Source organism: Lissotriton helveticus, chromosome 6 (genome assembly GCF_964261635.1).
Source record: "Lissotriton helveticus chromosome 6, aLisHel1.1, whole genome shotgun sequence".
Taxonomy (NCBI): domain Eukaryota; kingdom Metazoa; phylum Chordata; class Amphibia; order Caudata; family Salamandridae; genus Lissotriton; species Lissotriton helveticus.
The window spans coordinates 1,175,123,455-1,175,141,347 of NC_136067.1; the positions used below are offsets into that span (position 1 = coordinate 1,175,123,455).

The following is a 17,893-nucleotide window of genomic DNA, read 5'->3' on the forward strand; positions in this document are numbered from 1 at the left end:
CAAGGTGGTGTAATCACCCTTTGCTTTAGATATAGTATACCTATATCTAACCCTAAAATGGACACACAGATCTCCTATCAGTCACTCCTATGGCAGGCCTTAACAATCCTGAAGGCAGAGTGCTTGGAATCGTGTGAGATGGTGCTCTGGCATGAGCTGAGCCTGTCTGCGGCTTTCAGGATCTATCCCTTAGCCGTTTCCATGATATCGCATACCATATACTCTTAAGTGCATTATAATCCTCGCGGTTATATGCCAACTCTGGTATCGCTTTATCAAAACATGTCGAGTAAGGTGTCATACGAATTGGAATACTAACCCCTCGCCAATTCTGGCGACGGGGTTAGCATTCCACCCTTCTAGAGGGACACGACATGTATGTAACCCCTAACCCCGGTTAAAGTCAAACAGAGCCTCAGCTCCACAAAATGGATGCTGCCACCGAGACACAAGTCTGCCCTCCTGCTGCTGGGAGTCCTCCCAGAGCAGGAGATAAGGACAAAGGGTTTCCTGCCAGGGGCGGTGCCAGCACCGTCCCAGACAGGGTTTTGTGTATTGTAGGTAGGCAGGGCTTTAGAGGAAGGTGACTGCACGTGGCACCCCGGTGCTCACTGTGCATAGGCTGGCTGGAACCAGTTCCAGGGTCACTCCAGACCCTGTGCTGGGGAAAAGCCCGCCAAGGAAGTGGGTGTAACCACCCCCTCCTAGTCCCACCCCTAGGGCAGGACTTAGTCGCGTGCCAGCCCCTTTTTACAGGATAAAGGTAGGAACTGGCCCCCTTCCAAATCAGATCATCTTTGAATCCTGAAACTACTTTCCACGAAAGGAACTCAAGACTTCTTCCTAAGATTTCTCCCTTGTGACTAAGGAGTAGTCACCCTGCATCCGCAGGCACCATCTTAAGAACACTGCGGTCTGCTGCAAGTCTCTCCTCCGGATCAAGACTGCCCAGCTCGACGAGAACCGGCTTCCCTGGCACCTCTGACCTCTACCTGCATCATCAGTCACGCTGAGATTCGTGGGTGTGACGAGACCTCGAGGGACCGGCCATCTTCAAGACTGCACAACTTCTTTCCAGCAAGCCCGCCGAGTAATTTCCTGGTGAGTGCTTTGGGGTCCGAGAAGCCCCGACCCTGAGCAGCTTCAGCACCGAAGTGCAGCCTCCCAGCATCTCCACGATCTGCGTGGGGCCCTTCTGCTTTTTGCTGCTCACCGCGTTGTTTGGCTACTAGCCCGCTGGCTTGTGGCCTCCCGAACGACGCCCGACGACATTTCTGCTGCTGGTCTGGTTGCTCCAGGCTGGCCCTTGCTCCCTTCCAAAAGAGGAGCACCCCGGACCCTCCTGGTCCACTCAAGACGCCATTTTGAGTCCACCGCGTGGGCTTGAATTAGCCAAGGCTTGTTGCCCAATCCTGGGTAACTTCGACGCCGACAGCTTCATCCATCGTGGGACAGCTCGCCTCTCCATCCTGGTCGCCGACAACGCCTCCTGGTCCGTGAGATCTGCAGAGCCAGCGTCGCCCACTCACCTAGTCGAGGTGACTTCGCCCGGTGCCATCCTGGTGCCCACTTAATCACTGGCTAGTGATTCAAGAACTTGGTCCCCTCTGCTTTCAGGTTTCTTCTTCCTTGATCCAGGCTTGGATCCAACGAACTTTCCTTCACTGGTCGCCTGCCAGCAACTTCCTTCTTCCAGGCTCCTGGTCCGGCAACGAGATCCCCGACGTCTTTTCAGACCTATGCAGCTGCAGCCCCTGGGCTAGGTAACTTCGGCACTTCGGTGTCCCAGCATAGCCTCACTATCCTAGGGTCAGGATCCACTGTCGTTTTCTTCCTACCAGGTCGGGTTCGCCCGTGAACACTAACTTTGCCTTTACTAGCTTCCATAGACTTTGTCCCGCATCCCGCGTGAGAGTGCACACTCTGCACCCGAGTCCCCTAGGTCTCCTAGAAGTAATCTAACGATTCTATAGTCAAGTCCTAGCGATTCCAAAGCCTATTAGTACTGTACTTACCTGCTAGTAATTTCGCATTCCACTTTTAGAATATATGGTTTTTCGTGCCCCTCGGGCATTTGTGTATAACGTGCTAACTTAAGTATTTTCGTAAGAGTTTTGTTGTGTGCCTAGCACCCTGTCCTCATAAAGAGCACAGGGTTGTTGTGATTCTAATAAATACACTGTTTATTTTCATAACACTTGTGTGGTGTCCTTTCACTGGGTGTTCAAGGGGTAATGTGATGGTAAAACAGCTGGCTTAACACGCCCTCTAGAGTCTTAGCCTTAGACTGCTCGTATCCATGCTACTAGGATAGCTGGTCTATAAGGTTGACTTACAACCAATCATCAATAAGGGTTGTTTGGACTGATATATAGTGATCACTAGAATAGTGAACACTGCACATCAGGCCAACTTCTCACAGAGGGCGATAGATAGAGTGAGGGCGATAGATAGAGTGAGGGCGATAGATAGAGTGAGGGCGATAGATAGAGTGAGGGCGATAGATGGAGTGAGGGCGATAGATGGAGTGAGGGCGATAGATGGAGTGAGGGCGATAGATGGAGTGAGGGCGATAGATGGAGTGAGGGCGATAGATGGAGTGAGGGCGATAGATGGAGTGAGGGCGATAGATGGAGTGAGGGCGATAGATGGAGTGAGGGCGATAGATGGAGTGAGGGCGATAGATGGAGTGAGGGCGATAGATGGAGTGAGGGCGATAGATGGAGTGAGGGCGATAGATGGAGTGAGGGCGATAGATGGAGTGAGGGCGATAGATGGAGTGAGGGCGATAGATGGAGTGAGGGCGATAGATGGAGTGAGGGCGATAGATAGAGTGAGGGCGATAGATAGAGTGAGGGCGATAGATAGAGTGAGGGCGATAGATAGAGTGAGGGCGATAGATAGAGTGAGGGCGATAGATAGAGTGAGGGCGATAGATAGAGTGAGGGCGATAGATAGCGTGAGGGCGATAGATAGCGTGAGGGGGATAGAGGGATAGATAGATAGAGGGAGGGGGATAGAGGGATAGATAGATAGAGGGAGGGCGATTGATAGATAGAGGGAGGGCGATTGATAGATAGAGGGAGGGCGATTGATAGCTAGATAGAGGGGCACAAGCCGCTTGGGACCAAATGATGCTCCCCTCCGCACCACTAGGGGGGCCTATGACCTAAGCGTTTGTTGCGCTCTGTAATGCTACTGTGACACAAGATTACAAAGTCCAGCTCACCAGCACACAGAGGCGCAACTAGAACCAAATTTCGCGGGGGGGGCTAATTGAATGAATTTGGTAATCATTTGAATTGACTTGTCAATTAACCCATTGACCATGGAAGCACGTATGCTAGTTCCTTCGTGTTTGATTCCTAAATCATTCATGAACATTTCCATTTCGCTTAAAGAGAAAATTATATCCTTGTAAGTGACTAAGGTCTCTGGTACTCCTTCACTCGTCAACGAGTCTTTTAAGAATTCAATGAGGGCATCAGTTGTGGCGCATGTCAAAAATTGTACTTGATCCACAGGGAAGTGTAGTCGATTAGCAAAAACATGAATTTCTTTTGGGCTCCTAAGTGGTCTAAAGGACCAATTACATCCATTGCAACTTTAGTCCACGGGATACTTGGCACTATTACTGGTTTGCTGAACGAGAACAATTTTTTTCCATCAGTCACAACATTCTCTAGATCACTCTCTGTTAAGGCAGATAATAGATCTTGATCATCTCCTCCCTAACGATGCCCTGGACAACATGTTAGTATTATTGTTCTCTCCTGAACTGCACACATTGTTCATCAATGGGTTGCTACAGCAGTCGCCGTGGTTTATTCCCAAAAGCCCCTCTGGAAGGTCATCATTAGACATGTTGATTTTGTTATCGCACATCCCCAGGCATACTTGGTCTTTATTATTAGGGTCAAGCATGATCCCCAACTTCCTTTGATGATGCCAACCCAATAAATTAGAACCTTCTTTCACAATATATACTTTTCCATATGTGGATCTTCCCCTGAAATCTATACACATTTCCACCCCCCCCCACCAGAGGTATAGATTCTTTAGCATAACGTATAGGTGATACATCAGGTTCTAACACATTGAGATTAGAAATACCAAACAGGTCATTGATATCAAGATTAACCAATGTAAATGGGGAACATGAGTCAGCATAAACAACCAAAGGTTTTTCTTTCAAGAGAATGCTACATTTGGGATACTTATGTTGTCTGTGAGAAAATGTAGAACTATCTCTATCAGCATTTTCCACTTGAAATATGTACTTGGGAGAGTGTTCCCCTCCACTGCAAACTACTTTCACCTGATTGTTCTCCCCTTCTCTGCACACTCTTGCGAAATGTCCCTTCCTATTGCACTTTATGCATGTTACATTGCGTGCAGTGCAATGAATATTGTTCTCACGGTGGTTACTGCTGCCGCACCTGAAACATTTTAAACCTTCTGTTAAGCTAACTGATTTTTCAGCCTTAACGTCTCTGGTTTTGATCTTAACAATCTCACCATCAATGCTGTCATCATGTGCACTTTTGGTGTTGAGAACACTGCCGACTAGTTCTTTGGGTGGGTTCATTTCCAGAATACATTTAGCAGTGTGCTCTATAGATTGTGCTATACTAATAGCTTCTTTTATTATTATTATTATTATTATTATTATTATTATGCGTTCTTATATAGCGCTTGATTACCCGTAGGCATCTCGGCGCTTGCCTTGGGAACCCGTCCTGGTTTTTCCCTGTGAGATACCAGTACTGGGCATCCCCAAGGTGAAAGCCTGGCATCCCGCCGCGGGGGGGCCGTAGTGGAGATTAAGCAAGCTAATGCCCAGAGCTGCAGAGTGTGAACCTGTGACTCGAGTAGGCACCGAAACGAGAATTATCGAGTCCGTGGATATTTGGGCTCAAGACCCTGCCGCGTCGGGAATTGAACCCTGGTCCCGGATCTGACCTCTGCTTCAGGGTCTGCCGCCTCTAACTAGGGAGCCACACTTCTCCACCCTTCTTTAGGCAAGGGTTTTTGGACAGAAGTTTTTCTTTTAGTGCACCGGAGTAGCTGATCCCTAATAAAGGAGTCATTCAGCTGGCCAAACTCGCATAATTGTGTTAGGCCCCTGAGTGCAGCTACGTAGTTGGAAACCGACTCTTGTTTTCCCTGGACTCGAGTAAAAAACTTATGCCGTTCTAGGACATCGTTTGCCCTATCACCGAAGCAAATTTCCAATTTCAAGAGAGTGATCTTAAATACATCCATATCACCCTCATCCTCTTCTAACTCTGGTTCAGGCAAGGTATCATACATTTTCCTACCTTGAACACCTAAATTGTGTAAAAGGACATGTTGTTTCCGGACAGCTGAAAACTACCCCCCCCCCCCCCCATGGCGATAAGGTAGGAATCAAACAAATTAATCCAATCCTTCCAATGGATTTCTGGATCTCCAATTTCATTGAGAAAGGAGAGCGGTTGACTCATGGATGACGCAGCCATGGCAGGGAAGAAGAAAGTACTGACAGATAATCACCACTGAATTTGATAGATACCGGGGGAACCAAAATAACTAGGATACACTAAATGAAATGATTTCTCACAGGCCGTGATATCACAATCCCCAACACAGACTAGTGACACACAGAAAATAGAGAATTCACTTTACACTAGCTATGGGGTAAGAGGGGTGGTAACAAGGACCGTCAAGGAGAGCTGCGTATGAGCACAGTAATGACCTGAAGGGAAAATACAACTAAGTCACACTGAAAATACACTGTAATACAACATTTATAAGGCAAGTACTGTTAACAGATACTGGTTGTACAGGGAGTACCAAGGTTTGAAACTTAAGAGTACATTTAATCCTAATCTGGGTTCCTGGTAAGCGTCACCGTAAAGACACACCGCAAAGCAAGGGTTCTGAAAGAAACTTCAAATATAATGTCGTATCACCTAATACATGCAGGGTGAACCGTAATGAAAATAGAATTGTGAGAATAACAGGAGAAACTCCAGAAAAGAAACGGGAATAGTCTTACTTCTAAACTTGAAGATTGTAAAGAATGTTGAGCCTGGTTTGCTGCATAACTGAACCACTGAATAGGATGGTTGAGAGGGAGGATGCGCTGTCACAAACTGGCGACAGCAGCTGATTGAGGCGCCTTCACAATGTCGCTGGTTGAGGAGAAGAGAAAATGTCGTACTGGCAAGCAACAGCTGACTGATGCGCCCTCGCCGCAGCGCCTGCTGACAAGACGAGAACCGATGTTTGAATAAAGAAACCGGCTCTGCGAGGGCAGAGCTCCGGTACGAAAAAGGGCAAAAGACCGGCTGTCCTGAGGCTGGGGCGCCGGCTGCACAACCCGAGTCGAACAGCGGTGGGGGAGGGCGGGTCGGCTATACAGACGCGGAGGCTGGATATATTTTCCAAGGGTGGTAGATTTATTATCAGGATAGGCACTCTTAGGTCTCACAACGGGGTTAGTCTCTCTTTTCGCTGTGGAGAGAGCTTCTGCCTGGGTTGTGGTGCTGGTACGTGCGGAGTCTTCGCCTTCCTCTTCTGAACTGGTACTCAAGGGGGTCTGCCTGGGGTCTTCCGTCGTGGTTGGTTCTACCTGAAGGCCCACAAAAAGGGAGAAAAAAGGGTGGGCTGTCAGTAACAAATCTCCCCTAATCAGCTTAAGCACTGTTTAATCCTCCAGCATGTCCCACATGCAGCCTCGTTTCTATGTAGCAGTCCCCACTCTCTTAGACGGCAAGTTACCACTGTGAGTTTTTTCACTGCGTTTACTTGCTGTTGTGGCCTGCTTCTATCGATTCGGCTTCCTGATTGTGCTTTCGGCCACAATGATCACAGTCACGCAGGGTCAGGCAAGGCCTTCGTTGTGTCTGGTGGCATGGTAGGCCTCTCCCGCCGCACGCACACCCTTTCTATCGCGCCTGGCCCTCCGCTCTGGTACTCACAGTTTATGTCCACTGTTGCATGTGAGTATTTGCGCCAAGTCTTTATTGCTCCCAAAGTTCTGCCTGCCATAATTGCCACTACTCGCGGCCCTTGATCGTTTGTGCTCGTGCCGCCTGTGCCATATTGTACACTCCGCTTATGTGTGGGGGTCACCCAGCATGCTCCCCTTGCTCGTTTATTTTCGGTCCTCACGCGACGGCCTGTCGCTGCCTCAGTCGTAGATTTCCGGAATATTATGTGCTTTGTACAGCCGCCACCACTCTGACCATGCAGGCCTCCGACCGGTGGATGCACCGGAGACGGCAGCTGTCTTCTGTTGCGTCACAGCTCAGTTTCGGATCCCTTTGTGAGCCTTAGTTCTTAAGGAGTTGCAATGCGCTATTTGCCGATATATGGTGCGTGTAATGACACAGAGAGCGGCCATCTTCAGACTCTGCAAGCTCTGCCCCCAGGCACATAATTTTAAATAAAGCAATGCGTCCCATTGTGTTAAATGGGAGGCGGCTCCACCTACACAAATCGCAGTTCATTGTCAATTAAAAAGGGGGATAATTGAGAGACCAGGCCAGATCCGGAAGTCAAGAAATATGTACCCCAAGGTACTGGAAGGAATGTTGTTTGGTAGTGGTGTTAGGGCACCAGATTTGCCCCATCCAACACCAGAACAGACTTGCCAGCGTTCACCCGTAGTCCGAATGCCTCGCATAGAGACTGATGATCTCACGACACCTAGGATCCATTATTTGAGGGCCACAGAGAAAAGGCAAAATATTGTCTGCGAAAAATGTATGCGGCCCTCCACACAGCCACCCCCTCCACCCCTGCCAGCCCTGAACCTGCGCATTACATTGTATCAAATGGGTTAGTAGCTCTATGGCCAGAGCGAAAACTAGAAGGGGCAAGGGGCAGCCTTGACACGTGCCACTATGAATGGGGATTAGTGAGGAGTGAATCCCATTTCCACAGGTGTGCGCAGACGAAATATTATACAGCAATTACACCAGGTTACAGAAAATAGGAGTAAAGCCTGCATGCTGCGCTCTCCCTACTTTTTTAAATACCATGTACCCTGCTGTATGGGCGGGAGATCCTCCATAGGGTGACATATTAATATTTAATAGGAAAGGTTCTCTCTGTTATAAGGGGGTCACTTTGACAGGTCGCGGTGCATGTTTTTTCACTGTTACAGTTAGGCTACGGTGGTAGGCGTGAAGCCTTGTTTGTACTGCCAGTGTGGTGGATGGGACAATAGGTGCTGCCTTCCAATAGGGTCATTAAACTTGCAGGCCCTGGGTACCATATATAAGGGATTTATAAGTTTGTTAAGTATGCTAATTAGGCAAAGAGGAATATGCCAATTCAACCATGTTAAAAGGGAAAGCACAGGCAGTTTACTATTTAACAGGGTTAAAGTGCACAGAGCTCTAAACCCAGCAAAAATATAGAGTCACGCAAAAGGTGAAACATATAAATTGGCCTGCAGAAAAGTGGATTCCCTACACCTGTCTCACGCCTTGTAAGAGGAAGAGAGACTCAGTTGGCTGGACCCCAGTAGAGCCTTGAGCTTTTTCATTGATCTCACCAAAGATCACCGGGTGAATGATAAGCTTTTCAAGGGCTACTCTAGGACAAACAAAAGCAGGGCAGTGCAGAAAATCCTTTGTGACAGTGGATAGTCCTCTGCATTATGATTTGCTGTGCATTAGCAAATAAGCAGACCCTGGAAGGTCTGAGGGCTCATTCTACCAGGGCCACGGCTGCTACTCCTGTGTTTGCATGCAGAATACCTGTTCGTGATGTGTCATGCCGCGACGTGGGCATCAGCACACACATTCACGACCCACTATTTGACTTGATGGCTAATTCTGATGGGAAAGACATTTTTCCCATTCCGTTGGGCAGGGATTTTTAGTCCGAGCCATTCCACTGACCAACTGCTTTGGAAGGTAGTGCTTTGGTATCTATTCTAAAGGTGAGGAATCTGCAATTAGAAGTATTCATCAGAAAAAAGTTACTTACCGTCCATAGCGCGCTTTCTGGTGGAAACCCTATCTAACTGCAGATTCCCCACTGCCCTCCTTACTCATTTACAAAGATCCAAAATTAAAGATCTGCACCGCTTGACTATTGTTGGGCTCTGCATCTGAGGACGTGGACCAGGTCAAGAGAGAAACTGACGTTAACGTGCAGGGGTGGCTCTTATATGCACTTCCATCGTCACTTCCGGGATGGAACAAAGTCAAAAGCGAAACCGCACTGCGCCACCTACCCACATGTAGGAGTAATGCTGTTTAAATCTTTAGAATCCTGTTTGGTCTTTGGGAATATTTTAAAGGGAAGGAATCTGTGGTTAGAGAGTATCCACTAGAAAGACATATATGGTATACATTATATTTCAAACTCGTGAATAATAGTGAAAATGATTAGTATTGGTGCATCTGAAAATAAGTGATAGTTTTCTCTGCAGAGAATCTTTAGTTTAGTGTGTGAAGAGAAACAGAATGATACTAAGTTGCTAAGTCAATGGGGTGGGGAAACAATGAACCAGGGGGTGAGGGTAGAACGTACAAAAGACAGCAGGAAGAGGAATGGGGTTGGTGAAACGATGGACAATGGAAAGAGGGTGGAGGTGAGGGAGAGAGACTTATATATATATATATATATATATATATATATATATATATATATATATATATATATATATATATATTTATTTTCCCCCCTGAGTTTTTATTAACGCAAACTTGACACGAAGGTATCAGAGCGCTTTACATGAGCACCAGTTGTGTTACATAAGGACACATTCATTTTTTTGTTAGGCAGGCGGGGATTAAGTGATCTGCCCAGAATAACTATGTTGAGCGTCCTTGCTTAGTTTCAAACTCGGTTCCCCAGATTGGAGGTTGACGCCCTAGCCGTTTTGCCACATGCTCCTCCTAAAGAGTCCATGAGTAAAAGTGAAAAAAAAGTACCTGTAAGAGTCTGCAGCCAGTGGAAAGACACTGATCACAGACAAGAAGCTGTATGTGGTACATGCTCCTTGGCAGGAAAACACAGAGAAGCCCCTGGAGGGAGCCGAAGCGAGAAGGAAGTGGTGACCAGTAAGTAGCAAGGAAATGAAGAGTAACATCTTAGCCAGCCAGTGGTAAGTAATGGTAGGTAAGGGGCGGGCTCTAAACTTCTTTTAACCACTTCCGTGCTCCCAACGGCCGACAGGAGTACTCCCTCCCTGGTGCTGCAAACGACCAACGGCCGTTGCAGCCCCACCCACTCGTTAGAACGCCCGCACCGCGGCGGAATTGCCCCCGCGGTTAAGGCTTTAAGCTTTTTTTTAACTTTACAAGAGAATTTACAAGCGCATGCAGAATCTAAAAAAGGACATCTCAATGGATCATTTCTCATGCCTTTCAAATGCAGATCATAACATGTTGGGCTGCAGCAAGAAAATGTTGAGTACTTTTGCTAATTTTTGCTTCCTCAAGTTCACTAGGAAAGTTGAACCTGCTTCTCCCAAGTCCAAACTAGGCAACATTGACCAGAATGTGCAAGTTTGTGTTTTGGTGAATGAGGACATTAACAGCTATATTTATAGCAAAGATTGTCTCCAAGATGGTATCACAGGCCTTCCAAGGTCCATGTAGGCCAATATTTAGGCCACATCCTAACTACTGGAGTTTTCTGTGACTTTACCAGCCATAGGACCTTCCAAGTTCGCTCTGGCAGCAGAAAAGCTCATTCAGAAGACCAGCATCTCTGAGCTGTGAAAACAAATGTGAGGGTCTTAGTCTGGATGTTTAACTGTTTCCGTGACAAAGAATATCTGAAGAGAGAGCAAGGAATCCAACGGATTTTAAATTACCCAATGTAAGGCGGAATGCCCAGATAACTCAGATGGTGCTAGGCAAAGCATGTTGGAGTCCGTGCAGAAACACGGATTCCTTCATGGGGATACCCAATATTTGGAGTGTTCCAACTGACAAATCATCCATCCTCCTGTCTCCCAGTTGTACCAATGCTCACACTATCAGTAAGACAACGGCGGCGGAGGGCAAGATTACTGCCCAAATTCCAACCAGCTTGGAATGAGCATCATTTTTCTGATCCAAACATCACTATTGAGGAAGGCCTGAGGTCGTGAATTTCATACTGGATGGAGTCATCACAAAAGGCTTTCCTAGTTTGTAAGAGGCCTGAGAAACACCTCCTCCAGTCCGCTTTTTTAGCATTAGAATATTGTTACTAGTTAGAGACTGCATGTGGTTATTTTGATCATTTTATATGTATGTTTGGTATTCTTTATTTCATCTGAAAAAAATTGTATTCAATGAATAGTTTTATTTGCTTTTGAGTCCAGCACTGTCAACATTCTGCATTATTGTGCATTGCCCCACAGTCTTAGTTTTGAATTGCGCCGCTTCCTTCAATTATAAAGGGCTTGATTTAAACCTGAATTGTAACTGAAGAGTTTCTGAATTCTGGCTGGAGTGATGTCTCTAAAGGTACTAGAGACATAATTATCCCCTCCATAGGAATAGCATGATTGAGAAAATTTCACTTGGGGTTCTCCCCTTAATTTAACCCCTCCCACGCTTATGACGAGCTTGTCATGAGCCAAAGTTCTCGTGTGCTCATGACGAGCTGAGCTCGTCATGATCGTTAGAACGCTCAGACGCAGGGCTAATTCCCCTGCTGTGCTGGGCGTTCTAAGGAACGGGCGTGCTCATGACGAGCTCAGATCGTCATGAGCACATGAGAAACGTGGCTCATGACGAGCTGAGCTCGTCATGAGCACCAGGGCTCTGTGCGCGCCCCCCCTCCCCCCAGCACAGCGGGGGAATCGGCCCTGCAGCCAAATGGGGTTAATAATCCAGTCCCTCCAGCAATCTCCAAGGATATTTTGTCACCCATCAACCCTAAATTATGACCATTGTGTGTAATGCTCATTTTATACCCAGTGTTCCCAGAATCTACAATGTGCGTGTATGGAAATAAGATGGACAGTGTGTGGTCTAGAGCTGTCTTAATTGCATGTTCCCACACGGATCACATCTTGGTTTCTGAAATCTGGTGTCACCCAGACGCCATAGTAACAGTAGTCCGGTTCTGGCCTTTCTGCAATAAACATGTTTTTAGTAAAATGATTTACTTTTTCAAGGAGATAGGTCAGCTCTTTTACCTCTTTAACTGAAAAAGCACAATTTAAACTATTTGAGTGAATGTCGTGCTGCAAATCTCAAATGCCTATGTAACAAAATAAAAATGTTATCTCATTTCAGAACTGGCTTGATCCTGCAAAGGGCATCAAGAGGCAAATTAGAAGTAAGTCCACTTTATTGGTTTAATGTTAGCATCAATATTTTTTATCTCTTCTGATTACGTTAGGTTGTTATATGTACAGGAAGGGAATTACCTTGTAAATTAATGTATAATTTCCAAAGCCATTTCCCAAACATTTCTGCCCTTTTCCACATTTCCTGCTGTTCCGTAGAAATTGCAATTTTGTACATGATTAGAGAACGAAAGTTTTTTTCTGCAATAATGATAGTGTTGAAAGTTGTCCCTAAAGTAGTTTAAAGTAGTTAATATTTTAGTCCATATTATATAAGGACAATGGGACTGGTAATATTTTTTCAAAGTACATGTTTTGACCCTGAATACCTACGACTTTAAGGCTTTAAATATATATTGTATGGTGTCATTGATGTAGTGCTTCATACCCATATGGGATGGGGAGGACTAAAAGTGCATTTTAGTACAGTTAGCACATGGGGACATGGAAGTAGGGGCATGTGTGGTAGACAAAGTGTTGTTTCTTTTGTGATCCTGTGTGGGAAGCACTTTGATGTTGTGTGTGAGTGACCAAAGAGGAGCACTTATGTCTTCGGGGGTGTAATGCCTGGCAGTGTCATGAGCAAATATTGGAGCTGATGAGATGAGCAACAGCCATGCATCGTTTTTTAAAGGCATGAATACTGCCTACCGCTGTACAGCTACACCTTATGAATGAGACAAGAAGTGGAAGAGGAATCCAGCTCAGCAACCTGACACAAAACTACATAATCTTTAAAGACACATTTTACCTACGCATGCTAAGCAAGGCCAAAATGTTGAGCTGAGCTTAACACCTTTAAAGATCCTGATATCACCTACTCCTGCTAGGCTGAAAGAGGCTAACATTTTAGGCCCGGATTCCCCCCACGTCCCTTCTATGTTGCTGAAGGACCCCAAAAGTGGTCTAGCACTAGTCTAGCCATGATTCAGAATCTAGCTATACCGAAGTACAAAGCACCAAGTAAGTTGCTGCCCTAACAGTACCCACACTAATTGTCTGACCCCCCTGTTACCTTACTGTCTTCTCCCCTCCATGCCAGCCATTTACTTTCTCTTAAATCCAGAGACCCTTACTGTTTCTAGTTTTACCTTAGGAGACATACTCATGACCTCCTAGAATTTTCTCCCAGACAACTTCCACTTTTATTGTTAGTAAAGAATGTGAATTCTGGGTAAAAAAGAATAAATGTATTGAATAGCGTTTCATTGTTTCATCGACAACAGCAGCATAAGGTGGACAAAATGATGATGCTTTCCATACACACACAGTTGGAGGCACAAGTTGTAAGCAAAAAGAAGTTGATATAAAAATGCGCAGTGCAGAACTGCAAACCTGTAAATGCATATATATGATAGACATCTAGCCGCAGATTACTTACCTTTGAACTTCCAGGCGTCCGGCTGGACCAGGAAGGTTTTTCTCAGCATTACCCCAGCGCACCGGAAGGTGGCGTTGGAGGACTCCGTGTGAGATCATCGGCGTCGTGTTCGTCGTCGTGTCATCCGCGTCGTTATTAGAACCGCCACTCTGGAGCACTGACGTCAGTTCTTTTCTTTCCATGCCAGCCAGCGCCGATCTGTGGAAGAGAGCTACCCCCTGTTAATTTTTGACGGACTTTTCGACTTTTTTGTCAACTTTGTTGATGTGATTTGTTTTTCTAGAGTAAGAAGACTTGGTGGTTAAAGCCGTGTGGCGCCTGTCACCGCGCCATGTCGGTCACGGACCCCAATTTAGTTTATCTCTGGTGCCTAGAGCGCGACCATGATTCAAAGTCGTGCTCCAACTGCCGCGCCATGTACTCAAAGGCATTAAGGAAGGCTTTGAAGGCTCTAAGTCCCATGAGCTACTTGATGCCCAGTGTCTGGCACCGCAGAGGTTGCCTCGTCCGTCTGTCGAGAAGAAGGTCCGTGCATCGCTCTGGTGAATCAGAGTCCTCCTTGTCGAAGTCCGGTAAGAGGCACCACAAAAAGCATAGGAATTCGAAGCATGCTCCGACTTCACCCCGCCAGCTTGCACCATGGCGGAGGAACGTAAGTGTTAAAGGCACCGTATTTCCTTGCCTTTCCGGGTCCAGGAGTGACCCCCGTCTAGCTGAAGGAGTTTTATGACGCCATGTTTGCCATATTTGTGCGTCCTGACCCTGCCAGCGCGCCTTCGGGCCCCGCAGGCTCTAAGGATGGAGGAGCCGCAGTGGTGCCCACGCCTGTAGCTCTGGAGCCACGGCCCCTGATTGGGCCTGTTCCTAGGTCCGGACCAATGTCAGTTGCACCTCCTCAGCGACCTTCCACGGCGTCGCGTCCGATGTTGAGGTCCTCAGCGGCACCTACTGAATGTGCCTCCCGAATCCTCATTCCCACAACACTGAGCCAAACGGGCATTCCCCGATGCCACAAGCGGCGCCGACGGAGCCATACGGCTTCATGCCATTCACCCTGCACTATTCTGAAGGGTTAGGGATGGAGGAAGAGGATTGGGAGGAGGAGCAGGATCCCTTGGAAATCCAGCAGCAACAAGATGTTGACTGGTACGAGAAATTGGGTGATGCCAGTGGTTTGGACAACTCCCCAGACTCTGGCATGCTTCTCCCTCCTAATCCGTAGGAGGGAGCGTCATTTGCCATGGTGGTGCGTAGGGCTGTGGATCCTGCTTCTTCCTACAGTGGTGGTCAAGTCTAATGTCTTGACAGAGATCCTGCAGTGTGGCGTCTCCAGCTCTGAACCCGTACTTCCCTTTAATGAGGCCTTAACAGACGTTCTTCTGGGTACCTGGTCCAGACCCAGCACAGGTGCTCCTGTGAATAGGACGATCGCCCGCCACCGCCCTGCACCGGGCGACTTTTCCTCACCACTTACCCCACCCTGCAAAGCTTGGTGGTCCAGGCTTCTACTTCATGTAGTGCGTTCCCTTCCGCACCCCTGGACAGGGAATCCAAGAGACTGGAGAGCTTCTATAGGAAAACGTTTTCTTCCACCAGTCTGGCATTGCGGTTGGTGATCACTGCATGCCTTTTGGGCCGCTATTCCCATTTGATAGGCGACACGGTTGCGCAAGTGCTGCCCAGAGTCTCAGGGGAGGACCGGGCTCTACTTTCCCAAGCTATGTCAGACCGGAGAGATGTACTTAAATTCGCCGTCAGATGGGCACAACAGACTCTCTGGGCAGACCGATTTCCACGACGGTGGCCGTTCGTCACCACTCCTGGGTGAGAAAATCTAGTTTTTCAGGGAATATCCAGGCTAACCTCATGGACATGCCCTTTGATGGCTCCGGTCTTTTCGGAGACAAGGTGGAAGTGGCCCTTGAGTGTTTCAAAAACTCCCTGGCCACGGCCAAATCTTTGGGCCTCACTCAACATTTAACCTCCCTCCCGAAGTCTGTGAGGTTATTTTGACAGCTAGGCGTCCCTCCACAAAGTCTGTATACACCTGCAGATGGAACAAATTTTGTAAATATTGTACAAACTGGTCTATTGACCCCTTATCTGCTCCTTTATCTGAAGTCCTACTGTTTATACTTTCCTTGGCCTAGCAGGGCCCTGCTCTGGGCACTTTGAGGGTCTATCTTTTGACCCTTTCCTCTTTTCTTCGATTGCCTGTTCAGTCTTCTCTTTTCAAATATCCTCTGGTGCAGAGATTATTGAAAGGGTTAACCACTTGCTTCCTCCTTCTCCTTTTATTATGCCACAGTGTGACCTTGATTTGGGTCTTACCTTCCTGAAGTGTGCACCGTTTGAGCCGCTGCACAACTGCCTTCTGCAGTTGCTCACCATCAAGACAGCTTTTTTGGTGGAAATAACTTCTGCCAGGAAGGTGAGTGAACTGCAGGCACTGTCTTCACAGCCTCCTTACCTGACTGTCTTTCTGACAAAGTAGTGCTCCGTGCAAGGGCATCTTTTCTCCCTACGGTGTTGACACTTTTTCTCGTGGGACACTCGGTTACTCTCCCTAGCTTTTATACACCGCCGCACCCTTCCAAGAAAGAGGAGCGACTCTATTGTCTGTACACAAAAAGAGCATTCTCGTTCTATCTAGATCTAACTAAAGAGTTATGAGTGGATGACCATCTCTCTATAGGGTACGTGGGTGCAAAGAAAGGGTGTGCTGTCCATAAGAGGACTATATCCAGCTAGTTTTTCCTTTGTATAAAAACTTGCTATGCCTTAGCAAAGAAAGATCCCCCTGAAGGGCTTAGGGCCCATTCCACCATTGCAAAAATGGCCACCACGAATCTCTAGCGTGGTGTTCCTGTTTCTGATATCTGCCAAGCAGCCACATGGGCACCACTGCACATGTTCGCCAGACACAACTGCTTGGATACCCAGATTCGCAGAGAAGGCCTGTTTGGTCACTCTGTTTTACAGGATTTTCTGGTTAAACCGTACCGCAGTCCATCTTCCGGGGATGGTAGTGCTTTGGTATCTGTTCAAGGATAAGGAATCTGGGCTATATGTCTCTACAATGTGGTCAAGTTACTTACCTTCAGTAACTCCTTATGTGGTAGAAAAATGATCAAGCCACAGATTCTTTACCTACCCACCCATCCTCCTCGCACTGCGGAATTGTATTTTGTGTCAGGAATATTCCCCTTCAGGGCCCTAGCTGTAAAAAAATTAACACATCATGGTCAGTCACTGCATGGCGTCGCACTTCTGGCCTAGAAAGTCATGAAAAGTACTGATGTCAGCGAGCCTGAGTAGCCGTTCTATTGACGTTGCGGACGTCACTTTGAGGACGAACACGACGCAGACAACGTCACATGGAGTTGACCGATGTCAACCTTATAGATCAGCTATCCTAATGGTAGCATGGACAAAGCAGTCTTAGGCTAAACTATTTTGGCATGTGAAGCCAGCTGTTTTACCACAATATAACCCCTTGAATACCAGATGAAAGGACACCACACAGGTTGTTATGAAAATAAACAGTATATTTATTAATAACAACACCTCTGAACTCTTTATGAGGTCAGAGGGCTAAGCACATGACAATCTCTTAAGAAAAATACAATAAGTTGCACGAAATCACAATGGTGCCCTAGGGGCACGACAAACCATATACTAAGTAAGTGGAATGTGAAAGTCGATAGAAGGAATGGAGCTGTCCAGAGGCTGTAGGATCGTTGGGACCACGCTACACTAACACTAGGTAAGTAATAGGAGGACCACGGAACGCGTGTGCAGAGTGTGAACTCACACGCGAGATGCGTAACAACGTCTATGGACAGTACAGTTCAAGTAAAAGGTGAGTACGGACAATCCTGACTAGTTAGGACTAAAACGACTGTGGAACTGGACACTAGGACAGTTAAACTACCCTTGAGCACCGAAATGCTCTCGTTACCTCACCCACGGGCTGCGAGTGCATAGGTGTCAAAGTGTGTCGGGTTCTCGCGTTGAAGTCTATGGAGCCTGGAGGAAAAGATGCTGCAGGCGACCAGGAGGAAGATGTCCGCTGCGATCCAAGGGTGGATCGGTGAAGAAGAGGACCTGAAAGCAGAGGGGACAGTGTTCAAAGTCACTAGCCAGTGACCGGTGTGGAACCAGGAAAGAACCAGATATCGTTGTCGCGATCAGGTGAAGAGTGGACGCTTGACTCT

General features: G+C 47.2%; 1 protein-coding gene across 20 annotated transcripts in view; it reads left to right on the forward strand.

Moving 5' to 3' along the window:
* Window positions 1–17,893, forward strand: part of EPB41L2 (erythrocyte membrane protein band 4.1 like 2) — a 1,174,544-nt gene that overhangs the window by 560,667 nt on the left and 595,984 nt on the right. For all 20 annotated transcript variants that reach the window (XM_078648868.1, XM_078648862.1, XM_078648871.1 and 17 more), the window contains one exon: window positions 12,243–12,285. In XM_078648868.1, coding sequence (XP_078504994.1) covers window positions 12,243–12,285 — 43 coding nt within the window. The remainder of the gene's footprint in view (window positions 1–12,242; window positions 12,286–17,893) is intronic.